General features: G+C 52.7%; 1 protein-coding gene across 1 annotated transcript; it reads right to left on the bottom strand.

The window, feature by feature from the left end:
- Positions 1-6,179: 6,179 nt before the first annotated feature.
- Positions 6,180-21,296, bottom strand: LOC147961867 (uncharacterized). Its single transcript, XM_087533972.1, has 2 exons — positions 21,164-21,296; positions 6,180-6,685 (listed from the first exon to the last, which is right to left on the bottom strand). Exons 1-2 carry the CDS (start codon positions 21,294-21,296, stop codon positions 6,180-6,182), a joined length of 639 nt encoding a protein of 212 aa, XP_087390098.1.
- Between the last annotated feature and the right edge of the window lie 5,947 nt (positions 21,297-27,243).

Raw genomic sequence — 27,243 nt, forward strand, 5'->3', positions numbered from 1 at the left:
CCTTTCTAGGCAGTTCTCCAGTCCGGCCGTTAAAAGGCCGGACACTGTCAAGCGCGCCCGGAGTAACCTACAACACGACCGCCTGGCACGTTCTGAGCAGGCGTAGCAATGCGGCCCCAACCCCAGCCCTCGCGAAATAGCGAAACCAGTGCTTCGCGTACATAACTACGCTCTCGAAATACCATGGGCACAAGGGGAGGGGCACCATCACGGCTCGCCCAAAACACGGATTAAACCGTAGTAGGGGATGCCGAATTCTTTCTTTATCTTCTCTTACTTTCAGGACTCCATACTTCGGACGACCTGTTCGGCAACTCAACTGCCGCACAAACGATGCAAGAACTAGGGACGCAGACAAGGTGTCGGGGTAAATGACCACGGGTAGCCTAGCCGGCTCCCCATGACGCTTCAGAAAAAATCACCAGCCGAATCCGGCCTCCAAAGATCCAAGACATGGGGCCGCCTTCCCCCTGCCGGCTACCTCTCAAGCCGACTACCGGAAGGCGGCCCGGCCTCGACCCTCATGAAGAAAGCCGCGGGAGGGCCGGCTCCAAGAAGCCGGCCACGAGAAGGCCGACTCCAAGAAGCCGGCTCCCACAACGCGGTCAAGATCGTACCCTCGAAGACCGCACCCACATAACGGCGATGGGATGGGGCGTGGCTACAGTGAAGCCTGCCACCCCCGAAACCCGGAGTACGCCTGGCATAGCGCGCCGTACGGAGTAGCCCTAACCCGTTCAGCGCGGCACTGTTGCCATGATGATTATGGCGCCATCCACGACAGGCTGTCAGCGCGGCCCACGGGCGGTGGGCCCCTTCAGGCAGAGAGGCGCCCGAAGGCGGCTCGGCCTCCCCCAGTCGGCCGAGGACATAGCCGGTTGCCCCAAGCCGGCTTGCCCCCTCCCTCGAAGGAGGCACCCCATTAAGGAGACAAGACGACGTGAGGCTACAGTGATCGCCCGCCCGGCGGCGGCACTGTAGCCATGCTTACCTCAATAAAGCCCTCATCATCAGGATTGAGGCAACAGTAACCAGCCACCGATAGAGCCCTAGGCCGTAGGGCCTGCCTGTCGACCAAGAAGCCTGCGGCCGGCGGGCCCCAACAGCCGGCGCAGAAGTCGGCCAGCGTAGACACTGACGGCTAGGGCCCGCGCCCAGCCGGATTACCATTGTACCCCTGGGGGGTAGGCCTATATAAACCCCCCGGGGCACCCATGCAAAGGGTTGATCACATCTAAGTTAGACACCACATAGAGAAAAGAGTAGAGCTAGCCTTGCCCTTCTTCTTCCTCTCGCCAAACAGCTCGAGGAGCACCTTGTAACTACTTGTTCGTTGAGTGATCATGCGGAGACCCCGCAGAGCAGCAGTAGGGGTGTTATCTCCAAGGAGAGCCCCGAAGCTGGGTAAGATTCGCCGGCGTGCATGTCTTTGCCTTATCCCGCTTCCAGGCACCGGCGACGTCTTACTGGCTCCCACACAGATAAGCCACCCATTGGCATATGTCGCACCAACCACCCGACATTTGGCGTCCACCGTGGGGCCAGGTGCACCGTCGTCCGGAGACCTGTTCTGGACGGGAACCCTCTTTCTCCCCAGCGAGCGTAGCCAGCCCGGCACGCCCGATGGCGCTTTCCACGACGCGCTGCAAAGCGTCGCCCACGCCTGCACGGCAGGCAGCCTCGCCGATCCCCTTGGTGAGGCCCTCATCTCCAGCGAGTCCGCCTCCGACGCGGGCACCGACCACCTCGTCGGCCTCCTCGGCCAGCTCCACGTCTCCAGCGAGCCCGCTGTGGACCAAGAGTCCGTTGGCTCCACCGATCCGATGCCTGTCGATTCTGACACGGCCTCGCCCGACGCCTTCCCTGCCGATGTCGTGATCTACGACGACCCGCTTCCCCGAGCCGATGGCTGTGACGGTGCCACCGCCGAGGTGATGGTCATCAGCCACGGCGGCGCTTCTGGCCAGAACGCCCACGGCGCTCCACAAACGGCGGACCACGACTTGTCCGTCCCTCTCCCGACTGACGCCAACGCTGAAGCACTGGAGGCTCGCCGCCTCGCCCTTCACGCGGAGGGCCGGAAGATAGCTTCCATGAGACGCCTCACGGAGGCCCACCAGCGCGAATTCGACCGCGCCGCCTTCGGCACGCCACCTCCTGGCGGACCCAGCCGAGGCGGCATCGTCAGACAGCGTGGCGCTGCCATCGCCGAAATGCTTGGAGTCGACCGCCCAGTCTACGCCACCCCACTCGAGAACCTGCACGCCGCCCAGGCGGCCGCAGATGAGCTGGACGGACTGGGGGCCGAAGAACTCCCCCACATGGTCAGACGCGTCCAGCAGCTGATCGATGCAGCCGCGCAGCGGCACGATGCCGACGCTCGCGCGGAAAGCCCTCCTCCGCGCCGAGAGCACGGCGCGACGTCCCGGACGCCGACTGCGGGTAAAACCCGCGCGCGATACGAGAAAGAGCCGGCTGCCAGCCGAAGCCGAACCTGGATCTCCATCGAGCGAGACGCAGAAGGCCGCCCTAGAGCCGTGGAATGGCTGGGCAATCCGCCTCTGCCTCCCCTCGTGGGGAGAGGTACCCCACCCCACCGCCTGTCACACATCTGACTCTCAGCGGCCGACTAGGTCGCCGCGAAGGAGTCGGCGAGAACGACGCCCGCCATCGGATCGACCGCCTAGCGCGATCCCTGGCCCTATAAGAAGAAGACGATGTCGGCCCGCCTTACTTTGGCCCCCGCATCCGCGACGAGCCCTTCCCCAAAGGGTTCTCACTCCCAAGAGACACGCCCAAGTACAACGGCTCCGTGAAGCCGGAAGATTGGTTGATCGACTACTCCACTGCAGTACGCATCGCGAACGGCAACAGGCGCGTTGCCGTGAAGTACGTGCCCCTCATGCTGCAAGGCACGGCGTGGACCTGGCTCAACAGCCTTAAGCCATACAGTGTCAACAGCTGGCTAGACATCACAGAAGCCTTCGTTCGCAACTTCACCAGCACCTACAAGCGGGCTCCCAAGCCCAGACAACTCTCCTTGTGCGTGCAAGGCCCCGCCGAGTCCACTCGCGACTACCTCACTCGTTGGGCCGAGCTCCGCAATTCTTGCGAGGGAGTGCACGAGGTGCAAGCCATAGAGTACTTCACAGCCGACTGCCGAGAAGGCACCCTCCTCAAGCACAAGCTCCTCTGCGACGAGCCGACTACCCTCCATGAGCTTCTGGTCATAGCGGACAAATACGCCACCGCAGACTCCTCAATGAAGGCTGAACTCCAGGTAGACGCGTCCGGGAAGGTACTCAACCCGGCACCCAAGACGCCGGCTGGGGACTCCGGCCGACGCCCGTACCAAAACGACCACAAGCGCAAGGGCCCGACGCCGCCTTCCACCAGTCGGCAGGTGGCCACGGTCGAGGGCGAGCAGCCCGAAGGTCGGCCCACACCCAAGAAGCAGAAAGGCGGCAGGCCGGCTTGGCAGCCGGCCTTCTCCTACGAACAAACCCTCGACGCCCCATGCAAGTTCCACAGCGGCGCGAAGCCATCCAACCACACAACCCGGAAGTGCCACTGGCTCACCTGAATCTCCAAAGGCGAAGGACTCGCGCTGCCTCCACCTACTGGTCCGCCGCCTCCGGCTCCGCAGCAGCCGGCCGCTCAGCCAGCAGTCGGAACGGTGCACGATGAGTTCCCTGATGAGCACGCCGCCTACGTCGTCTTCACAAGCCAGCCTAAAGATCGGCGCAGCAGACGCCGAGAGCACCAGGAAGTCAATGCGGTCGCTGCCAATCCCTCCGAGCACATGCACTGGTCAGAAAAGCCTATCAGCTGGAGCCGGGCCGACCACCCAGAGGAGATGCCGTCTCCCGGCTCTTATGCGTTGGTTTTGGATGCTACCCTTGCAACGGACAGGCGCGCCGCCCGTTTCTCCCGCGTGCTGATAGACGGCGGGAGCAGCATCAACATCCTGTACCGTGACACCCTGGAGAAGCTCAACGTCAAGACAAAGCAGCTCATGCCTACCCGGACTGTGTTCCACGGCATCGTACCCGGCTTGTCCTGCGCCCCCATTGGCAAGATCAAGATTGATGTCCTCTTTGGGGACAAGGATCATTTCAACACCCAGCCCGCCCACCCTGGTCGCAGTAGCCGTGTTAGCCATAGAAGAAGTCACAGCTCCGTCATGGGCCCAGCCCATCCTCAACTTTCTGATAAACCAAGATCTGCCGGCTGATGAGACAGAAGCAAGACAAGTCCAACGCCGAGCCGGAGCATACACAATCATCAACAGAGAGCTCGTCAGGCGCAGCGTCACTGGAGTTTTCCAGCGATGCGTCGAGCAAGAGAAGGGCATAGCAATCCTCAGAGACATCCACCAAGGTGAATGCGGCCACCATGCGGCCTCAAGATCACTCGTCGCCAAAGCTTTCCGCCATGGATTCTTTTGGCCGACTGCTTTGGATGACGCCAAGGAATTAGTCAAGCATTGCAAAGGGTGCCAAGTCTTCAGCTCCAAGCAACACCTGCCGGCTTCGGCACTCAAGACCATTCCCCTCACTTGGCCCTTCGCCGTTTGGGGTCTGGACATGGTGGGCCCATTCAAGACGGCGCGCGGCGGCATGACACATCTGCTTGTCGCCGTGGACAAGTTCACCAAGTGGATCGAAGTGAAGCCGATCAAGAAGCTGAATGGGCCGACTGCCGTGACATTCATCGCAGACATAACAACTCGGTACGGCGTGCCGCATAGCATCATCACCGACAATGGCATGAACTTCACCAAGGGAGCATTGGCACGTTTCTGCGCGACGCAGGGCATCCGAATGGACTTAGTGTCCGTTGCCCACCCGCAGTAAAACGACCAAGTCGAGCGAGCTAATGGCCTCATCCTCTCCGGCATCAAGCCCCGACCGGTCGTGCCACTGGAGTGCTCGGCCGGCTGTTGGCTCGATGAGCTGCCAGCCGTCCTCTGGAGTCTGCGCACTACCCCAAATAGGTCAACCGGCTTCACTCCTTTCTTCCTCGTGTATGGTGCCGAGGCGGTCATCCCAATCGACATCGAGTTCGACTCGCCTCGGGTGACCATGTACACGGAGGCGGAAGCCAAGGAAGCATGAGAAGACGGCGTCGACCTACTGGAAGAAAGCCGGCTGTTAGCCCTCAGCCGGTCCATCATCTACCAGCAGGGCCTGCGTCGCTACCACAGCCGGAAGGTCAAGCCAAGATCCTTCCAAGAGGGTGACCTTGTGCTCCGGCTGATCCAGCGAACAGCCGGCCAGCACAAGCTCTCAGCCCCCTGGGAAGGCCCCTTCGTCATCAGCAGAGTGCTAGGAAATGACTCCTACTACCTGATCGACGCACAGAAGCCGAAGGCATGGAAGAGAGACGACTCCGGCAAGGAGTCGGAACGACCATGGAACGCCAACCTCCTCCGAAGATTTTACAGTTGAAATGCAGTATGTACCACGCTAACTTTTGTACTAAGTACGAGACAATGGGCCCCCCGAGTAGAACTCGTGGACTTCCATCTTTTATCTATGAATGAAAAGTATCATGCTTATGATTACGTCATTACATTCACTTCTTTCGTCCGACACCGGGTTCGACTAGTCGGCCCGGGGACTGGCGGCCTTGAGATTATATTAGAAGTCCTACCCGCGGTCAGACAAGTAGTGTGTCGGCACCTAAGCCCTCTCTTGCCAAAAGCCGCAGTACGAAGAACCGGCTGTCCAGCTGGCAAGAACAAAGGCGGGAAAGGACGCCCACACGAAAAACGGCTAGGGACCAATGGACTAATATAACGAAAGCCGGCTTTTTACCTACCGCCGACCGGTTACAAGAGTAGCCGGCCGGCCGGCTTCCATTCACTTCGCTACAATCTAATAAAGCTCGAGTACTTGCCTTCCCCAACAAGATAGTCGACTCCTTCCTTAGCCACAGACTGCAGAGCAGCTGCCGGCTGGGAAGGCGGCAATCAGGGGAAGGCGGCAAAGGAAACAGCCTAAGGATAAAGAGCACACGAGAATGGAAGCCAAACACATGCATGATCATATTACACAAAAGGCCTTGAAAAGGCCAACATTCAACATAGTTTGAATACACCCCCAGTGGGTGGAACTGCGCAAGCTTAATAGAAATTGTTCAAAGAGTAACAAAGCAGGAAAAGCAAAGACGGCAGGTCAAGCCAAGGGAACGACTGGCGTGTCGGGAAGGTCGGCTGAGGCGGAAGCGCCGGCTGGAGGAGTGGCCGGCTGATGAACCTCGGCATGATCACTGCCTCCCGCTGAGGGCGCACCAGCGCGAGCCTCGTTGCTGGAGGCACGATCATGCTGAGGCTGGCTGGTTGCTTCACCAGTCGGCTCGACGTCTTCGCCCTCCTCCCCTTCCTCGTCTTCGCCTTCGTCGCTGGAGGCGATCTCCTCCACCGAGTCCTCACCGTCTGCCGGGTTCAGCCCGAACCACTCCTCCGGCTGGGCGACGCCGTTGACGTCCACCTCAGGAATGAAGACGCTGGTGTCGGTAAATTCGGCAAGAGCCGAAGCGCGCTGGATGATAGCCGGCCGCACCTCCACCAGCTCTTCGTCGGCCTCCTCCCGCCAGGTCCTCAGTTGCTCCAAGTTCAGCCCAGGGTACCAGGCCCAGACGAATTCCAGCACCCGCCTGGCACCAGATCGAGCAGCGGAGGTGAAAGTGCGTTATATCGACTAGAGGGGGGGTGAATAGGCGATTTTTGTGAAAGTCTTCAAAACATGAAGGTTATGAAGACAAACAGATCAGATATGCCTATCTCTTATGCGGCGGAAGTTAGATTACACTAGGCAAGCCATGGTCAAGTATACAATAGAGTGGAAGCACAGTGACAAGTAGCTGCAGTGTAATAAGGATCAGGTAGGAAGAAGTTATGAAGCCAGTCAAATCATACAGTTACGTTGTGAAGACAAAAGATAGAGCAAGCATGCAATGGCTTCACAATGAACAATAGTAAGTTAAGGAAGTGAAGATGAAACCAGTGACACGTTGAAGACAATGATTTGTTGGACCAGTTCCAGTTGCTGTGACAACTGTACGTCTGGTTGGAGCGGCTAGGTATTTAAACCAAAGGACACACAGTCCCGGACACCCAGTCTTGAACACGCAGCTCAGGACACCCAGTCCACACCGTATTCTCCTTGAGCTAAGGTCACACAAACCTCGCCCAATCACTCTGGTAAGTCTTCAAGGTAGACTCCCAAACCTTCACAGACTTCGTTCACCGGCAATCCACAATTTCTCTTGGATGCTCAGAACACGACGCCTAACCGTCTGGAGGATGCATAGTCCTCAAGTGTAATAAGTCTTCAGATCACTCAGACAGGAAGACTTAAGTGATGCCCAATTTACTCTGGCTCTGGGTGGTTAGGGCTTTTCTCCTCACTAGGAATTTTCTCTCAAAGGCTTCGAGGTGGGTTGCTATCAAACGACAAAAGCCGTGCACTGAAATCTGAGCAGCCAACCGTTAATGGTTGTAGGGGTGGACTATTTATAGCCACTGGGCAACCCGACCTGATTTGTCCGAAATGACCCTGGGTCACTAAGGAACTGACACGTGTTCCAACGGTCAGATTTCGAACTCACATGGCAACTTTACTTGGGCTGCAAGTAAAGCTGACTTGTCCGACTCTGTACAAGATTTTCTCTCATAGTCTTCGCTCGAAGACATAGGATTTGAATTAGGCATCACTTCAGTCATTCTAACTGGTTCTCTTGGACCCCACTTAACAGTACGGTGGTTCCTATGACTCAACCCAAATGAAATAAAACTAAAAAGAATCTAAGTCTTCGAGTTCCATAGGCTTCACATGGTGTCTTCTCTTGTCATAGACTTCAATGTGAATATCTTCATGTACCACCATTGTCTTCAATGTCTTCATACATTTTTGGGGTCATCTCTGGTAGTAAAACCGAATCAATGAGGGACTTCTACCTGTGTTATCTTGCAATTCTCACAGACACATTAGTCCATCAACTAGGTTTGTCGTCAATACTCGAAAACCAACTAGGGGTGGCACTAGATGCACTTACAATCTCCCCCTTTTTGGTGATTGATGACAAACTAGTTGAAGTTTTCAACGGGGAACATAATTTGTGAAATTTTAAAGGGATTGTCTTCATAAGCTGCAAGGGCTCCCCCTGAAGATGTGCATATAAGTAATTTGCTTTTTGAATGCAAATGCACATGGCAGGTTGTACTTGTGGAGATCCACTTCAACTTATGATGACAATCCACTATGCATGTAAGAGTATACGAAGATAATGACATGCATAATGGAAAATGGACGCCTGCAGAATGATCTAAGTGCGGAATTTATCGTCGCACATGCGGAATTTATCTATGCATAACAGAGTGACAAACAGGTAGCAGACGACCATCAAGTCTAAGTGTTACAACTCAAAGAAGCAAATGTAGCAAAAACGGGAGTTGTAAGCACGAAGCAAAATGTAGCAAAATATGAAGACACCCGCCCATAGTGACCCGCTTGAAGACTATAAACATCAAATGCTTCTCCCCCTTTTGTCAGTGATGACCAAAAAGGTTTGAAGACATAGAGTTTTCTACGCGTTCCCAGGCGCAGCAGGGTCGGTGGTGGTGTTTGGTGGTGCAGACGAGCTTGGTGCAGATTCGACGCGCGCTGAAGTAGGTGGAGGTGATGTAGCATCATCTTCTTCTTCGATAATCCGGGCAGACACCATGGCAGCAGAGGAAGAGAACTCGGAGTCTTCAAGTGACGGAGTTCCGCGCAGCACAGCTCTTCTGGGAGGTGTGGAGTCAAAGTTGAATCTCTCTCTGAAGCCATCCTCGTGAAGATCAGCTTCAGAGCACAGCATTGTGAGTCCTTTCCAGGTACGGCGACAAGTTTCATGTGCTACAAATGCATTCTTGGTGGCAAGATTTCTGATGTGGTTGACATCCACCAAGATGCTTTTCATCTGCCTCTTGAGCCAGTCGTGATGCCTATCTTGCTTTTGGTGAAGAGCCACAAGAAGCTCTCAGTCAGTGAGGGCACGAGCGCGCTTCTTGGGTCTCTGAGCAGCTGTGCTGTCAGTGGCTTCAGTAGATGCAGGTGCACGTGTGGTGCCAGCCAACGGATACACTCTGGAGATGGCTTCAACACCTTCAACATTCTGAGTGAAGCTCTGGTGTTCTGCATTCTGAAGACTTAATGGTTGCTTGGCAGGCTCAAGATATATTTCTTCAGCAGGTGTGTCCACATCTGGCAAGAAAATCCGATGGTTGCGGGCTGAAGGCTGATATGAGATTGCAGAGTGCAGTTTGATCAGCCTCATAACCCAAGGAGCATAAAACTTCAAGCCAAAGAGATCTGAGCCGGATGCTGCAAGTTGACGGATGAAGAAATCCTGTGCGTTGAAGCATTTTCCATGAAGAATACAGAATATGAGTCTTCATTGCACCTTCAATCTTGGCATATGGAGAGTGTCCCTTAATGGGCCAGAGAGTCCGCCTTATGATGTGATATATGGTTCTGGGCAGGTACTCTAAGTCTTCAATGAAGAACTCAGTTGGATAGGGTGCATCATGAGGCAATGGCTTCATCATTGAGAGCATCTGACTCATATTTAGCTCAGGCCGCTGGAATATGCTCTCAATTTCTTCAGCATGGAGTTGACAGCCTTCCTCGAAGAATTCGCCAGGAGTGGGCAGGCCGGTCAGCTCAATGATATCGAATGCATTGGCTTCATGATGGATATTGCCGGTCATCCACTCCAGGACCCAAGTCTTCAGATCTCTGTTGTAGCCTTTGATATGAAGGGTGGCATAGAATTGAAGCAGAAGCTCTTCATTCCAGTGCTCTTCATCTGTGATAAATGGCAGCAGACCCACTTGCTTGAAGAAATCCAATGCTTCTTCCAGGCCAGGCAGACCAGCAACAGCTTCAACCTCAAGGCGCTTGTGCGGGAAGATGCGACCTTGGTTGTATAGGATACACGAATAATAGCTGCATCGTGGATAGCTCCAGAACCTGTCTGATACAATCTGTTCCCTTGAATAAGGGTTCTTGGAGCTGTTGAAGAACGTGTTATCTGCCCTGAAGCTATTGATGTTAAAGGAGCCAGGAGTTGATGCAGGACCTGGGAACCTTGGTAGTCGTGGGATCGGCTTCTGGACCTGAGGCCTGTGCGCAACATGATAGTTGAATTGGGGACCAGCAGCAGACTCAGGCACAGAAGTGTCAAGAGCAGTAGCTTCAGTGTCTTCTGAAGCTGTTGTTGGGGAGGGCTCCACATTTGCTTCGGTGTTGTTTGTGGCATCCTCAGCATTTTCAGCCTCCACTCGTGTAGTAGGAGGTACAACCTTAGGCACGTTCTCCTGGAGAACTGCTTCTTGTTGGAGCGGTGGTGTTGGAGCTTGTGGTTCTTCTTCATTCTCTTCGGCTGATGCAGCCGGAATGTCTTCAGCAGGATCTTGAGGCCTTGGTCCCTTGTGAAGCCTGCGGAATGCAGACGACGCCGTTGGAGTCGGAGTGGGCTGGGCCTCAGTGTCTTCCTCTTGTGGGTGATCTTCCCACGATGCATCTTGCGTAATTGGCGTCAATGGACGACCAATACTGATCAGTTTGCTTGTCTCAAGCTGAGGAAGGGCTGCATCATCTTGTACATTGTCTTGGAGACCAATGTCTTCAGCAGCGATGGGGTCGCCTGCTGGAATGTCTTCAACTTCAGGAGCCTCTGTGAGAGCAGGCTCATGAACTGTCAGCTGACGTTCGGCGTCAGGATCGAGGACGGAGAGGGGTTCAACTATCAAGGGCTCTGTGGGAGCAGCCCGAGATTTCTTGGTCTTGCGCTTCTTGGTGGTGGGGTCAGAAGGAGAGGCTTCAGAGTGTTTCCTCTTCCTAGCTTCAGCCTCAGCTGTCCTTGTCTTCTTGAGCCCTGACGCAGTGGACCGGCTCTTTGGCTTCGAGCCAGTCATAGCAGTGGGGAAGACAATTGGAGCAGCTTCTTATCTTGGTGCCTCTGGTTTAGTGGAGGCAGTCTTCTTCTTTTTCTTAGCGGCCATCCTAGGGTCGATGTCGGGACGCCCAAGCACCTTGCGCTTCTCGGCCTCATTGTAGGCCTGCACACAGCGATCAGCCAGAGTCTTCATTCGCTCCCGCGAACCTTGAGCTTCGGCACGCTTCTTCAGGAAGTTCTCCTTTAGCTCGTGCAACATGATTTTTAAGTTTTTCACTTCTTGCACACTGAGCTTGGCCATGTGCTTCTTGAACTGAGCTTTTTCAAAATCAATTTTCTGCTTCAGTTCAACAATGCGCTGGGAAATTCCAGGTTCTAAAGCAATAGCGCCTTGGAAAGCGACGCTGAGGCCAACGGGCAACTGAAGGTCTTCGAAGCTGATGTTCGGTGAGGCAAACCATTCATCGATGAAGTTGTGGATGATGGCGACATCAAACAGAGGCAGATTGTTGAAGATTTCAGCCTCTTCCTTGCTCTTGATGAGCTGCTCAAGAGCGTCATCTCCAAGATCTTCATCGCTTGACAGATCAATGGTTTCGCTGCGCAGAATGGCAGCAGCTATGAGCTCTTTGCCTGTGTGTGGCTGAGGCTTCTTGGCTTCTTGGGGCTTGGAGACTCGTGTTAAGTCTTCAGACTGCACACTGGCTTCAGGAGGTGCAGTTGCCAATGGCTTTGCTCTTGAGATTTTGGGTGAGGGGGCTGGCTTTGAAGCTTTTGATTTCTTCATCTGCTTTGGCTTCGGTGCAGCAGGTGCGTCATCAGACTCAGTGTCTGCTGGAGGGTCATTCACGGCAGTCCCTTGGACTAGGATGCGGGTGATGAGGCCTGCTAGATTGGCATACGGACCGATGACATTGGGTTCGGCGTCGCGTGTGCCATCCGCCCTTGGCGCAGATGGACCAGGGTTGAAGTGTAACCCCAGCTTCTTCTTTTTTTGCTTCGCAGAGTTCTAAGCAAACTGAAAGTTGCGCTTGAACAGATTGTCATCGCGACACCAGAGGAGTGATGACGGATGTGCTTTAGCTGGCTGCGGTCCTCGGACCATGCATGGATAGAAGCCATGAGCAATGGCTTCGTCTCTGGACCTGGGTACTAGATTTTTATATAGCACGTCTCCCCACAGTCTCTTGATGGCGCATTTCTCCGCATACTCCTGAGTGAAGAAGCGGTAGAGGAACCATTGCTCTGCCCAATATCTTCGAATCCATTGGATTCGTGTCTTGCGCTGACCATAGTTTTCTTCAGGATCAGTTTTGTACATCTCTGCCAATTCATCAAGCAGATCTTTGGACGTTCCACCACGTCGTTGTCTGCCTCCCTTCCTTGCTGCTGTTTCTGAAGCCATAAATCTTAACTTGGAAGGCTTCCAGATATTCAAAGGCTTCAAAGGTTTTCTTTTGCTTGACCAACAAGAGCTGGCTTCAGGAGAGTTGATGTGATGCTGTAAGAATTCTGCAAATGAATGCAGACTATGAGAACCAAAGGATTCTCCCACGGACATGTACCTGTGACAGCATTAAGGTGCGAGGGAAGGGGAAGAGGTCATATGCATTCTCAGAAGATTTTGAAGATAAATCGGTATAGAAGACATTGACCTCAGCTTGCGAAGACATTCACTGATAGAAAAGAAGTTGGTTCCAGATTTGTACGAACCCACAGATCAGTACAAGTGAGGAATCTAACTACTTCATGAAGCATAAGTGAATATTCTAGGCAGGTTATGAGATGCATACTGAGAGAGATCTAACTTGTGAGAACAGAAACTTCTTGTGGCAGAAAGTGACTGAACTATAGGATCAAGAGAGGCTGTAAAAAGAGGTTTTATTTACCACACTTGGAACTGCTAGACAGAGTGGGAGATGAGGCCAAGCAGTTCGATCCTCCGTGCCCTAACTTGGCGACGGAAGACACCTACGGCGACGGCGGAGAGAACGATGTCCGCTGTCGGCGTGAAAACGGCGTCGGAGTGGTTGCGGCAGTGAAGCGCTTCGTCGCCGGCGTCGTCGAGAGCTAGCGGTGGCGCTAGGGTTCGTGCAAGGGTGGAAGATGAGATAATGACCGCGGTGAATCGTGTATTTATAGGTATAGAGGCGGCACTGTGCTATTACACAGGTGACCCTGGCGATTCGCATCTGAACAGCACATGTCCACCATGCGAAATATCGGGGGCAGTTCCACATCCCACGCACGCCTAGATTGTCGGGTGGTCGTTCCTACTTCTTCGGATTTCTTGTGGATGAATCAGCATTGAAAATGATTTTAAAGTTTGTCTCTGTGTCTTCTGCTGACAAGGACGCAGAGAAGACATTCGACAGTTTCAATAGAATGCATATGACTTGGAGAGATAGAGTTTGAGGTAGGAAGCATAGAAAGGTTAGGGTCCGATCACATTCACTTAGTTCAAAAGATTCAAACAAGAAAACATAACTATAAGTGAATGCTGTAGAGGATAGAACACTAGTACATATATATCTATATAATCAACGTAGTGAAGATAATCATGAAGACATATTGAGATTGAAGCCAAACCAAATGTGAAGACATTGCGAGGTAACGCCATGAGTGAAACACTTCAAAATAGAACGTTTGGTGGTGGCGTTACCCACCGTAGAGGAAGTATTAGACCCAGACACGGTGCACAATTGTCGTGGCGCTCCGAAGTCAAATTCCACATTAATGTATTCACACTTAGAATGTATGTCTTCATTGATTGAAGATATACGTTACTTCGTGTGTTGCACATCTAAGTCATCAATATGCATAAGTGTTAGGATGTGTGCCTGATCACAGGACATTTGAGGATTCCAAGATATTTAGCTCACACCGTAACTTGCAAAATCTCTTCTCATCCAAGGGCTTGGTAAAGATATCTGCCAATTGCTCTTCGGTGTTGACGTGTATGATATCAATATCTTCCTTTGCAACATGATCCCTGAGAAAGTGATGACGAATTTCAATGTTCTTTGTCTTCGAGTGCTGAACAGGGTTGTTGGCAATCTTGATGGTGCTTTCGTTGTCGCAGTAGAGTGGCACTTGCTTCAGATGAATGCCGTAGTCCTTGAGAGTTTGCTTCATCCATAGAAGCTGAGTGCAGCAAGATCCAGCAGCAATGTATTCAGATTCAGAAGTGGAGAGAGATACATAGTTCTGCTTCTTTGAAGACCAACATACAAGTGATCGTCCCAGAAAGTGGCATGTGCCTGATGTAGACTTCCGATCAACCTTGTCACCAGCATAATCAGCATCCGAGAATCCAACCAGATCAAACTCTGAGCCCTTTGGATACCATAATCCTAGAGTTGGGGTGTGAGCCAAATATCGAAGAATTCGCTTCACAGCTATGTGATGCGACTCCTTTGGTGCCGCTTGAAAGCGAGCACACATGCAAACACTAAGCATAATATCTGGCCTAGATGCACATAAATAAAGCAAAGAACCAATCATGGAGCGGTATACCTTTTGATCAAACTCTTTACCATTGTCGTCGGGACCCAGATGATGTTTGGCTGGCATTCGTGTTGTGAAGCCTTTGCAGTCTTGCATACCGAACTTCTTCAGGCACTCTTTAAGATATTTCTCTTGAGATATGAAAATGCTGTTGTGTTGTTGCCGTATTTGAAGACCGAGGAAGAACTTCAGCTCGCCCATCATGGACATCTGATATTGCTCTTGCATCATATAGCCAAACTCTTCACTGTACTTCTGATTGGTGCAGCCGAAGACAATGTCATCCACATATATTTGGCATACAAACAGTTCACCATCATATGTCTTGATGAAGAGAGTGGGATCTAGGGAACCAGGTATGAAGCCTCTGCTCTTTAGGAAGTATTTGAGTGTGTCATACCAGGCCCGAGGGGATTGTTTGAGGCCATACAGTGCCTTAGTGATCTTGTATACCATGTCAGGATGTTTTGGATCTTCAAACCCTGGTGGTTGTGCAACATACACTTCTTCTTCAATCTTGCCATTGAGAAAGGCACTCTTCACATCCATTTGATACAGAATTATGTTGTGATGATTTGCATAGGCCAACAGTATACGTATGGCTTCAAGTCTAGCCACAGGAGAAAATGTTTCATCGAAGTCAATGCCTTCCACTTGAGTATATCCTTGAGCAACGAGGCGAGCTTTGTTTCTGATGATTTGATCATGCTCATCTTGCTTGTTGCGGTATATCCATTTGGTGCCTATTATGTTATGCTTCCGTGGATCAGGACACTTAACCAATTCCCATACATTGTTCAGTTCAAACTGTTGAAGCTCTTCTTGCATTGCTTGAATCCATTCAGGTTCCATAAAGGCTTCTTCGACTTTCTTGGGTTCTGAAATTGAGACGAATGCGAAGTGCCCACAGAAATTTGCCAGTTGAGTTTCCCTTGAACGAGTGAGTGGACTAGGTGCATTGATGCTATCAATTATTCTGTCAATCTGCACGTCATTGGCAACACGAGGATGTATAGGGCGAATACTTTGCTCTTGTTGATCTGTGTTGTCGTTGTGAGAAATATCTTCAGGCTGAGCATTGTCTTCATGTGGATCAGGTGCTGAGATGATAAGTTCTTCTTCAGGATGAGCTTCAGAAGGTACAATTTCTTCAGTTCCCATAAGCTTGATTGATTCACTAGCTGGAACTTCATCTAGCACATTTGGCAGTTGCTCTCTTTGTGAACCATTGGTTTCATCGAACCGCACATCCACTATTTCAACCACTTTTTAGTGAAAGAGATTGAAGACTCTGTAGGAGTGCGAATCCTTTCCATATCCAAGCATGAAGCCCTCATGTGCTTTCGGTGCAAACTTTGAGGTGTGGTGTGGGTCCTTGATCCAGCATCTTGCGCCAATACTCTGAAGTAACTGACATTTGGCTTCTTGCCAGTTAGGAGTTCATAAGATGTCTTGTTCAGAAGCTTGTGAAGATAAACACGATTGATTGTATGGCATGCAGTGTCAATATCTTCAGTCCAGAATTTTCTTGGAGTCTTGTATTCATCTAGCGTTGTTCTGGCCATCTCAATGAGTGTTCTGTTCTTGCATTCAACGATGCCATTTTGCTGTGGCGTATACGGAGCTGAGAATTCATGAGTGATGCCCAATGTATCAAGATATGTGTCAAGGCCAGTGTTCTTGAATTCAGTGCCATTGTCACTTCTGATGTGCTTTATCTTTGCACCATAGTTGTTCATAGCACGATTGGCGAAGCTTCTGAAGACATCCTGCACTTCAGTCTTGAAAAGGATTATGTGCACCCAAGTATATCTAGAGTAATCATCAACAATGACGAAGCCATGGAGACAAGCAGTACTGGAAAAAGTTGAGTAGTGAGTGGGACCAAACAAATCCATGTGAAGTAGTTCGAAGGGTCGAGTAGTGGTCATGATTGTCTTCGAAGGATGTTTTGCCCTCGTCATTTTCCCTGCTTCACAGGCACCGCATAAGTGATCTTTCTTGAACTTGACGCCTTCTGTGCAAGGGTGTGGAGATTCCTCATGCCAGCATGCCCAAGCCTCCGATGCCAAAGTCAGCATTCTGAAGCCTTTGCCAGAAGACATACTGCAAGCTGTGGCCCTACTGAGAAATCTACCACATACAAATCATCTTTCCGGTACCCTTCAAACACTAGAGACTTGTCAGATTCCATTAGTACCAGGCAATGATATTTTCCAAATATTACGACCATGTTCAAATCGCAAAGCATTGAGACAGACATTAAGTTGAAGCCAAGGGATTCAACAAGCATGACTTTGTCCATGTGTTGATCCTTTGAGATTGCAAATCTACCTAGACCCAATACCTTACTTTTACTAGTGTCAGCAAATGTGATGTGGCTCTTGTCGGATGGACGTAAGGTTGAGTCCATAAAGAGGCTTCTTTTGCCAGTCATGTGATTTGTACACCCACTGTCAATAATCCATTCTGAAGACTCTGAAGACACTGGTGTCATACCCTACAGTGCAGTTAGGGGGATAGGCTTCACGAAGAGAATTGTGAAGCAAAAACATTTGATGAACCAGTGGGTTATGAAAACTTAGATCCAGATTAGGACTAATAGGGAGAGTAGCATGCGATTCAGGAATGAAATACATAGTGATGCCATTAGGGCATTTTATCTTGCGCCCTGCAAGATTTTTAAGGTCCCCAGCAATAGCGCCAGAGGACTTTGGTTTTCTGCTGGAGACCTTTCCCTGCAAAAGAGAGTTAAGCTTTCTTAACCACCCACATCTTCAAGGGTGGCTTAGAAGTAATAAGTCTAAGTGCAGCATCTAAGAATTTTGGCTTTGCAACCCTAGCAAACAGTCTAGCAGGAGGACAATAGTACTCATAAGAATAGGCAGAATAGTTCTTGGTCATATGAACATGACGGTTTGATGAACCGCTCTCATATTCATATGCCTGTGTATGGTTTCCCTGCAAAACATTTGCATTAGTGCGACTCAGGTGAGTCCTCTGTCTGTATGAAGCCTTTGGGCTGAGGTTTGTCTTCTTCATGTGAGGTGTCATGAAGACATTCATAGGAAGATTTTCCAGACATGTTTTCGGAACCTAGATCTTCTTCATAGGCGGTCCATTCCTGTAGTTAGTACCAATGTACCTGGCAAACACTTCACCATTCTGATTCTTAAACAGTTTATAGTTTGCATCAAAGGATTCATCAATGATAATGGGGTTAACATAGGTGAAGCCAGACAGATTGGATGGATCTGCTGAGGATTCCTTTGCAGCAACCCATGTGGTTTCGGGGTACTGCTCAGGTTTCCAGTAAGTGCCATCTGCATTAATTTTCCTCACGAACCCAACACCCTCTTTCCTAGGGTTTCGGTTTAGAATCTGCTTCTTAAGGACATCACATAACGTCTGATGCCCTTTAAGACTTTTGTACATCCCTGTTTCAAGCAATGTCTTCAACCTAGCATTCTCATCAGCAATAGCAGTGGTATCCTCAGTAGAGGGGTTAGTTACCATTTCAACAGTTGAAGATATTGCAACAGCAGTAGCAGTGGAACATTCAGCAACAGAAGTAGCATTATCACGCTCAATGCATTTAAGGCATGGTGGTTCAAATCCTTCCTGAGCGGAACTGATCTGTTCGGCTCGAAGTGACTCGTTTTCCTTTTGAAGATCTTCATGATCCGCTCTCAACTTCGCAAGTTCTTGCTTCCTTTGAAGATAATCATAGGAAAGCTTTTCATGAGTAGTTGAGAGAGTCTCAAGACGATCTTCAAGTTCCTGATACTTAACGTGAAGATTTTTTATGTCTTCAATTAAGGATTCAGATCGAGTCATTTCAGCACCCAACTGATCATCGCTTCTGTCTATCATTTTTTGAATATGTTCCATGGACTTTTGTTGTTTAGTTGCAATTTTAGCAAGTGTTTTGTAGCTGGGTTTTGAATCACAATCAGAGTCATCGTCACTGGATGTTTGATAGTGAGTAGTGCGTTTGGTTACCTTGGCACCACGGGCCATGAAGCAGTAGGTAGGAGTGGAGTCGTCCTTGTCATTTGCATCGGTGTTGGTGATGAAGTCATTGTCTTTAGTGTTGAAGATGGACTTGGCAACGTATGTTGTAGCCAGACTCGCAATGCCAGAATCAGATTCCTCCTCAGACTCCACCTCTGCCTCCTCAGAGGCGGACTCCTCCTCAGAATCCATTTCCTTGCCAACAAACGCACGTGCCTTGCCAGATGAGCTCTTCTTGTGTGATGAAGACTTTGAGGAAGACTTGGAAGAAGACTTTGAGTATTTCTTTTTCTTGTTGTCGTCAGAGTCATATTCCTTGCTCTTCTTCTTCCTTCTGTTCTCATTGTCCCACTTTGGACACTCAGAGATGAAGTGTCCAGTTTTCTTGCACTTGTGGCATGTTTTCTTCTTGTAGTCATGAGCAGAAGCTTCATCATTCCTTGAGCTTGATCGTGAAGACTTTATGAAGCCTTTCTTCTTGGTGAATTTCTGGAACTTCTTCACTAGCATTGCAAGTTCCCTTCCAATGTCTTCAGGATCATCAGAACTGCTGTCAGATTCTTCTTCAGATGAGAAAACAGCTTTTGCCTTCAAGGCACGAGTTCGCCCATAGTTTGGAACATAGATATCTCTTTTCTCAGAAAGCTGAAACTCATGTGTGTTGAGCCTCTCAAGTATGTCTGACGGATCGAGTGTCTTGAAATCAGGACGTTCTTGAATCATCAGGGCTAGGATGTCAAACGAGCTATCAAGTGATCTCAGCAGCGTCTTGACGATTTCATGTTTGGTGATCTCAGTGGCGCTGAGGGCTTGAAGCTCATTTGTGATGTCAGTGAGCCGGTTAAATGTGTGCTGGACATTCTCATTATCATTTCGCTTGAAGCGGTTGAAGAGGTTGCGAAGAACACTGATTCTCTGATCTCTCTAGGTTGAGATGCCTTCATTCACCTTGGAGAGCCGGTCCCAGACCAGCTTGGATGTCTTCAAAGCACTCACACGGCCATACTGTCCTTTGGTCAGATGACCACAGATGATATTCTTGGCAGTAGAGTCCAGTTGAGTGAACTTCTTGACATCAGCAGCAGTGACACCTTCTCCAGCCTTGGGAATGCCGTTTTCGACGACATACCATAGGTCGACGTCAATGGCTTCAAGATGCATGCGCATCTTATTCTTCCAGTAGGGATATTCAGTTCCATCGAAGACGGGGCACGCAGCGGAGACTTTGATTATCCCTGTAGTCGACATAGCTAAAACTCCAGGTGGTTAAACCGAATCACACAGAACAAGGGAGCACCTTGCTCTGATACCAATTGAAAGTGCGTTATATCGACTAGAGGTGGGGTGAATAGGCGATTTTTGTGAAATTCTTCAAAACGTGAAGGTTATGAAGACAAACAGATCAGATATGCCTATCTCTTATGCAGCGGAAGTTAGATTACACTAGGCAAGCCATGGTCAAGTATACAATAGAGTGAAAGCATAGTGACAAGTAGCTGCAGTGTAATAAGGATCAGGTCAGAAGAAGTTATGAAGCTAGTCAAATCATACAGTTACGTTGTGAAGACAAAAGATAGAGCAAGCATGCAATGGCTTCACAATGAACAACAGTAAGTTAAGGAAGTGAAGACGAAACTAGTGACACGCTGCAGACAATGATTTGTTGGACCAGTTCCAGTTGCTGTGACAACTGTACGTCTGGTTGGAGCGGCTAGGTATTTAAACCAAAGGACACACAGTCCCAGACACCCAGTCCTGAACACGCAGCTCAGGATACCCAGTCCTCACCGTATTCTCCTTGACCTAAGGTCACACAGATCTCGCCCAATCACTCTGGTAAGTCTTCAAGGTAGACTCCCAAACCTTCACAGACTTTGTTCACCGGCAATCCACAATTTCTCTTGGATGCTCAGAACGCGACGCCTAACCATCTGGAGGATGCACAGTCCTCAAGTGTAATAAGTCTTCAGATCACTCAGACAGGAAGACTTAAGTGATGCCCAATTTACTCTGGCTCTGGGTGGTTAGGGATTTTCTCCTCACTAGGAATTTTCTCTCAAAGGCTTCGAGGTGGGTTGCTCTCAAACGACAAAAGCGTGCACTGAAATCTCAGCAGCCAACCGTTTATGGTTGTAGGGGTGGACTATTTATAGCCACTGGGCAACCCGACCTGATTTGTCCGAAATGACCTTGGGTCACTAAGGAACTGACACGTGTTCCAACGGTCAGATTTTGAACTCACATGGCAACTTTACTTGGGCTGCAAGTAAAGCTGACTTGTCCGACTCTGGACAAGATTTGCTCTCATAGTCTTCGCTCGAAGACATAGGATTTGAATTAGGCATCACTTCAGTCATTCTGACTGGTTCTCTTGGACCCCTCTTAACAGTACGGTGGTTCCTATGACTCAACACAAATGAAATAAAACTACAAAGAATCTAAGTCTTCGAGTTCCATAGGCTTCACGTGGTGTCTTCTCTTGTCATAGACTTCAATGTGAATATCTTCATGTACCACCATTGTCTTCAATGTCTTCATACATTTTTGGGGTCATCTCTGGTAGTAAAACCGAATCAATGAGGGACTTCTACCTATGTTATCCCGCAATTCTCACAGACACATTAGTCCCTCAACTAGGTTTGTCGTCAATACTCCAAAACCAACTAGGGGTGGCACTAGATGCACTTACAGGAGGCCTTCCAGGCCTCAAAGCGGCCGACAGCCACCTCCAACCAGTCGGCAGTCCGGCTCGGGGTGCGGGGAATCGCTTCGCCTGGCCAGAGGGCAGCCAGTACCTGCGCCCCAGCACGCTGGAGGCGGCGGAGCATGCGGTGCGCCGGCTGCAACTGGGCTTGGATCGCTAAGAGCTGCTCCTCAAGCGTCCGGTCCGTGTCCGGCGCGATCTCTACTCCCGCCTGTCGGCGTGCTTCGCGGTGGGCCTCGATGGTCTGGGTGGCCATGACGGAATGGCCGGGGAAGTAGTCTGCGCGAAAAACAAAGAAGCAGCACAAATCAGAAGATGAACCAAAGGGCAAGAGGCGAGTGAGGAGTGAGGAAGGCGGCTCACCGTCGATCAGATCCTCGATCCGGCCGTAACCCTCCCTCAGCGCTTGTTTTGCCTCAGCCCAGCCCGCCGCTTCAGTCTCGAACTCGGCTTTGAGGGCGGCCTCACTGTCCTGCGCCTTCTTCAGGGCCGCCTCCTGGCTCTCCTCCTGGTCGGCCAATTTCTTGGCCAGGCGGTCACACTCCAGGATTAAGGCGTTGCACTCAGCCTCCTTGGCGTGAAGGGCGGTTTGGGCCCCGCCGAGCTGCTCCCTCAAGTCGGCGTTGGCCCCTGCAAGCATGAAGACGAAAGAAGAAGCAATAAGGAAGAAGTTGTCAGGGAAGATCCGACCCGGCTGCTCAGCAGTCGGCCCGGATCTCGAGGACTACACCCAGTGGGTGCGCTGACGTGCCCCCACAGGATATGAGCAAAATAGAGCACGCACTCCTACTATCGGTCAAATCCTCGCTCTTCTGGCGCAGCTCCCGAGCCTGGGAGTCAAAGGAGGCGGCACTCCGGTTATGGTACTCCTAGAAGATCAGACAGGATGCAAGAATAACATAACTGTCAGGACCTAGTAAGTTCCAAGCCGCCTGCTCAGCAGCCGACTCGGAACTCGGGGACTACACCCAGTGGGTGCGCTGACGCGCCCCCACGGAAGAAATCCAAAAAGCAAAACAACCAAGGCCAGAAGACTCACCCGAATGACGGCCCGCGTCACAAGGAAATAGCGTGTGTATCGCTGCAGCGTGGTGGCATGAGCCTGAAGCTGGCTCCGGACCTCCTGGGCCGACGTGCTCAGCTCGCCCGTCTCCCCGCTCAGCGCCCACTCGGACGTGCCGGAGCTGGGCGCCTCCAAGGCTTCTGCCGTCCGGCTGGCGCTCCCGGCTCTGTCCGGCTCCGGCACGGGAGTAGTTCCCTCCGCGCTCCGGCCCGATGCCGGCTGCACTTGGAGGCCGGCTCCTACTGCCGGCTCGCTCACCGCCGGCTGCTCCGGCACCGTAGCCGGCTGGTCGCCCTGGCCCGTCCCAGTCGGCGCCGTCCGCGGCACCTCGTCCAAGACAATCACGTTCTCCTCCCCTCGCTCTGCCTCCGACCGGCTGCGGTTGGCGTCCTCTAACGGAGGCACGGGGACGTCGGGAGCCACGCTCCGGAGGGGAACGACGAGCTGGGGAGGCCGGTTGCGCGAGGCCTCCGCCTCCCTCTCCACGGCCGCCGCCTCCGCCAGGGCCTTGGCCGCCGTGTCGGCCTGCTCCTTCGCCGCCTGGGCGGCCCTTCGCTCCGACGCCTCCCGCTCCTCCCGCGCTTCCTGCGCATTCCGCTCCATGGACTCCATGAGGTCGGCGCGGGGATCCACGCGGCGGGAGCTTGAAGACCCTCCGTGTGATCCAATCACGGAGCCGGAAGGACCCCGCTCGAGGGAAAGCGGCGCCCTGGCCGAGTGATCAAGAAAGAATTTGTAAAGAGCTTCAATTGAAGAACACGGCAAGAATGCAAGACGCTTCAAACACTTACGCCGAAACCGCCTACGGTTGCTTCACAACCTTCTGGAAGCGGGCTTCCCTCGTGGCTGCCTCTTCCCTCGGTGCCCTTTGCCTTCTTCGGCCGACTTCCGAAGTAGGTCGACACGGCCCGGCGCTTCGGCGCGCCACCGCGGGCTCCCGGCGCGGCAGACGGACCCGCGCCGCCTACATCGCCGGGCCGTGTCCTCGAAGCCAGCTCCGGGCCCCGCGCCGCCTACATCGCCGCCTTCCCCCAAGGCGGCGTCTTCCATGGCGGCCGCTCCAAGATCCGGATCGTCGACGTCGTCCACCGTACGGTCAGGGAGGAACTGGCGCTCTGCCCCTGCGGCCCCGGCCGCCGGTGGAAGAAGGGGATTTTGCAGAAGACAAGCCGGCTAATCAGAAGCCGACCACCATGAGACCGACTACAAAAGGAAGAAAGAAAAGGAAAGAAGAAAGACTTACGGCAGGCGAGGGGTTGGCGCGAGAGTACGGCCCCTTGCCGTACCGCCAATCCTCGGGAAGCTTGCAGTTGGCGATATAGTTCACCAGGTAGGACACCTCGGCATGAGGCATCTCCCTGGTGCTCAGCTGGCATGGGTCGAAGCGGCCGCTCATTTGGCAGATCATGTGCGGCCGGCCTTGGAGCGGGAATACCTGGCGCTCCATGAAGGCGGCCACGAGGTCGGCTCCGACTAGGCCCGCCGACCGCGCCATCAGCCGGAGCCGGGCGACGGCGGCGTTCCCGGCCTGGGACAGCGTCTTGACCCGGAAGCTCCACGAGGGCGGCCTCGAAGCCGGCGGGCCAGCTACGTAAGCCGGCAATTTGACCCAGTCGCCTTGAGAGGTGACGTTCCTCATGTAGAAGTAAGATTTCTGCCAAAGCTTCACCGACTGGATCAGCGTGATGGACGGGAACGGATTGTTCTCGCCCGTCCGCCTCAAGGCGACGTAGGCTCCGCACGGCGCGGGCACGCCCGTGACGACGGTGCCGAGCTTGCTTTGAAAGAACTCCCCCCATAGCTCCAGGGTGGGGAGGACGCCAAGGAAGCCCTCGCAGAGGGTGACGAAGGCCGACAGCAGAAGCACCGCGTTGGGGGTGAGGTGGTGCAGCTAGAGATGGTAGAAGTCGAGGAAGGAGCGAAGAAACCCACTTGCCGGGAGGCCGAAGCCGCGTAGGAAGTGCGATCGGAAGACCACCCATTCGCCCTCCTCCGGCACCGGTGAGATCTCCTTCTCTGGCACGCGCCGAACCCGCACATAGTTCTCGCCGGGTAGACGCCGTGTCTGGCGGAGGAACTCGATGTGCTCATCGAGGACGTTGGAGCCGTGCCACGAGCTTGACAACGCCATTGGGGCGGCGCGACGAGGAGCAAAGCATGGCGACGGCGAAGTGGCGCTGTGGCGAGGCGCTGCGACGGCGAAGAGAATGAAGATAGAAGGAGAAAAGGGTGGAGCGAGGGAGAGCGTGCGAGCCCTTGCAGCTCCCTCTCCTCCCCCTACTTATAGCCCCGCGCGGTGTTGCCGAGGAGGCGTGGAGCGGGGGACGTGGGATTAACTGCGCCCACTCCTCCACGTCCTGCCATAACTGCGCCTTGACGGCGTGGCGAAACCGCCGCGGGAAGGCCAACAGCCCATCTTGGGCCACAGAAGATCCGCGCCTGGGCCGAGGCCAGGAGTGGCGGGCCCGGGCCTGCGGCGAGGTCCCGTCACGCACACGCAGTGGCAGGCCTTTTCTGCCACGTGACCTGCGGGGAGGCGCGCGGTCAGCGCGCAGGTTGGCCCACGACCCCGTTGACGAGTCCACCGCGTCCCCCCAAGGCGGCGCGAGTAATCGGGGCCGGCTCCCAGCTGCCGGCTCCTCGATATAGGAAGCTGACCGAGCTTCTTGTCCCCCTTGCCAGCCTTGGAGCGCGATCAGCTTCAGGGACTATTGTCGGGGTAAATGACCACGGGTAGCCTAGCCGGCTCCCCATGACGCTTCAGAAAAAATCACAAGCCGAATCCGGCCTCCAAAGATCCAAGACATGGGGACGCCTTCCCCCTCCCGGCTACCTCTCAAGCCGACTACCGGAAGGCGGCCCGGCCTCGACCCTCATGAAGAAAGCCGCGGGAGGGCCGGCTCCAAGAAGCCGGCCACGAGAAGGCCGACTCCAAGAAGCCGGCTCCCACAACGCGGTCAAGATCGTACCCTCGAAGACCGCACCCACATAACGGCGATGGGACGGGGCGTGGCTACAGTGAAGCCTGCCACCCCCGAAACCCGAAGCACGCCTGGCATACCGTGCCGTACGGAGTAGCCCTGACCCGTTCGGCGCAGCACTGTTGCCATGATGATTATGGCGCCGTCCACGACAGGCTGTCAGCGCGGCCCACGGGCGGTGGGCCCCTTCGGGCAGAGAGATGCCCAAAGGTGGCTCGGCCTCCCCCAGTCGGCTGAGGACATGGCCGGTTTCCCCAAGCCGGCTTGCCCCCTCCCTCGAAGGAGGCGCCCCATTAAGGAGACAAGACGACGTGAGGCTACAGTGATCGCCCGCCCGGCGGCGGCACTGTAGCCACGCTTACCTCGATAAAGCCCTCATCATCAGGATTGAGGCAACAGTAACCAGCCACCGGCAGAGCCCTAGGCCGTAGGGCCTGCCTGTCGACCAAGAAGCCTGCGGCCGGCGGGCCCCAGCAGCCGGCGCAGAAGTCGGCCAGCGTAGACACTGACGGCTAGGGCCCGCGCCTATCCGGATTACCATTGAACCCCCAGGGTGTGGGCCTATATAAACCCCCCGGGGCACCCATGCAAAGGGTTGATCTCATCTAAGTTAGACACCACATAGAGAGAAGAGTAGAGCTAGCCTTGCCCTTCTTCTTCCTCTCGCCAAACAGCTCGAGGAGCACCTTGTAACTACTTGTTCGTTGAGTGATCATGCGGAGACCCCGCAGAGCAGCAGTAGGGGTGTTATCTCCAAGGAGAGCCCCGAAGCTGGGTAAGATTCACCGGCGTGCATGTCTTCGCCTTATCCTGCTTCCAGGCACCGGCGACGTCTTACTGGCTCCCACACAGATAAGCCACCCGTTGGCATATGTCGCACCAACCACCCGACACAAGCCATGCCGCATTATGGAACTCCAAGGTGGTCTCTATCACGAGCAGTATACCTATTTTGCATACAATTCTGCGGCCTGCCCCTGGACCGGACATGTTAAATAGTCCAACCTTTTGCTTATCGCGCTATTTGTATCGTTCTGCTTCGATCGCAGCATTTTTAATAAACAATGCATAGCTTCTACCTATTTTTGCATTGCCTTTTTTTATGAATATATGCTCGTTGATGACATGTTGCACCCGTACACTATGGTACGGCAAATACACCAGGGGATTCAGTACCCCTCAATATGGTGTGAGAAGTCCGAACACTTTAACAAGTGTGGCACCCCGAACTTATAGCATTATATGCATCGGCTCCGAATCATGTCTTGGGTCAATAGTTGGGTTTGCCTGGCTCCTATGTTTTGGTGCCTTACATTTCGCTATATCGGCTAAGGTAGCACTAGGAGAACTACTGCGATTGTGCCCCAGTTGAGCTGGGCTGAGCACCTCAGTAGAGAAAGCTAAAACTGAATGTCATGATGAAGCGAGAGACCAGTCGCTGTTCGAGAGGTTTTTCGAGTCCCTAAAGACTTATGCCGCTTCGAGCGAGGAACCGGCTTTGTCCGGCCAAGGCATGGATAGCGCCCCGAACTCGGCCTTCCGAATACTAGGGGCTTCGCCAAAATTTAAAATTATAGAGTTCTATGGCTAAGTGAGAGTGTTCAAGCATTATAGTCCGATTGCCTTGTTCGTTGTGCTGAGCGCCTCCCTCGAAGGACCTAAACATGGGAAAAAGAGCGCTCAGGTTTATCCCGAACACCCCAGCACTAGCGGCATGGGGGCAGAAGCCAACGACTGGCCATCTCTCAATTTTTTTTGATAAACGGCCGCACAGAAAGTAATATTTTAAATTCAACAAGCATTGCTTAGCGCATATGAACAACTTTTCGGCGCACAGGACCATACAAGCGAGTTTACTCAAAATTACATCCATGGTACATTCATCCGCCATAAGGCGGGCACCCTTCAGAACATCCTTATAATAGTTCTCGGGCTTGCGATGCTCTTTCCCCGCCGGTGGCCCGTCCCTCACAAGCTTCTCACCGTCCAGCTTAACCCAGTGTACCTTAGCACAGGCAAGGACCCTC

Source organism: Triticum urartu, chromosome 7A, assembly GCF_056163025.1.
Source record: "Triticum urartu cultivar PI428250 chromosome 7A, HENAU_Tu73, whole genome shotgun sequence".
Classification (NCBI taxonomy): domain Eukaryota; kingdom Viridiplantae; phylum Streptophyta; class Magnoliopsida; order Poales; family Poaceae; genus Triticum; species Triticum urartu.

Bases quoted from the DNA above. Each gene is read 5' to 3' on its own strand.
- LOC147961867 (XM_087533972.1), bottom strand. From the start codon at position 21,296: ATGCTCCGCCGCCTCCAGCGTGCTGGGGCGCAGGTACTGGCTGCCCTC. The intron at 6,686-21,163 runs CCTCCTGTAAGT...AACGCACTTTCA, and splicing joins CCGCTTTGAGGCCTGGAAGG to CCTCCGCTGCTCGATCTGGT.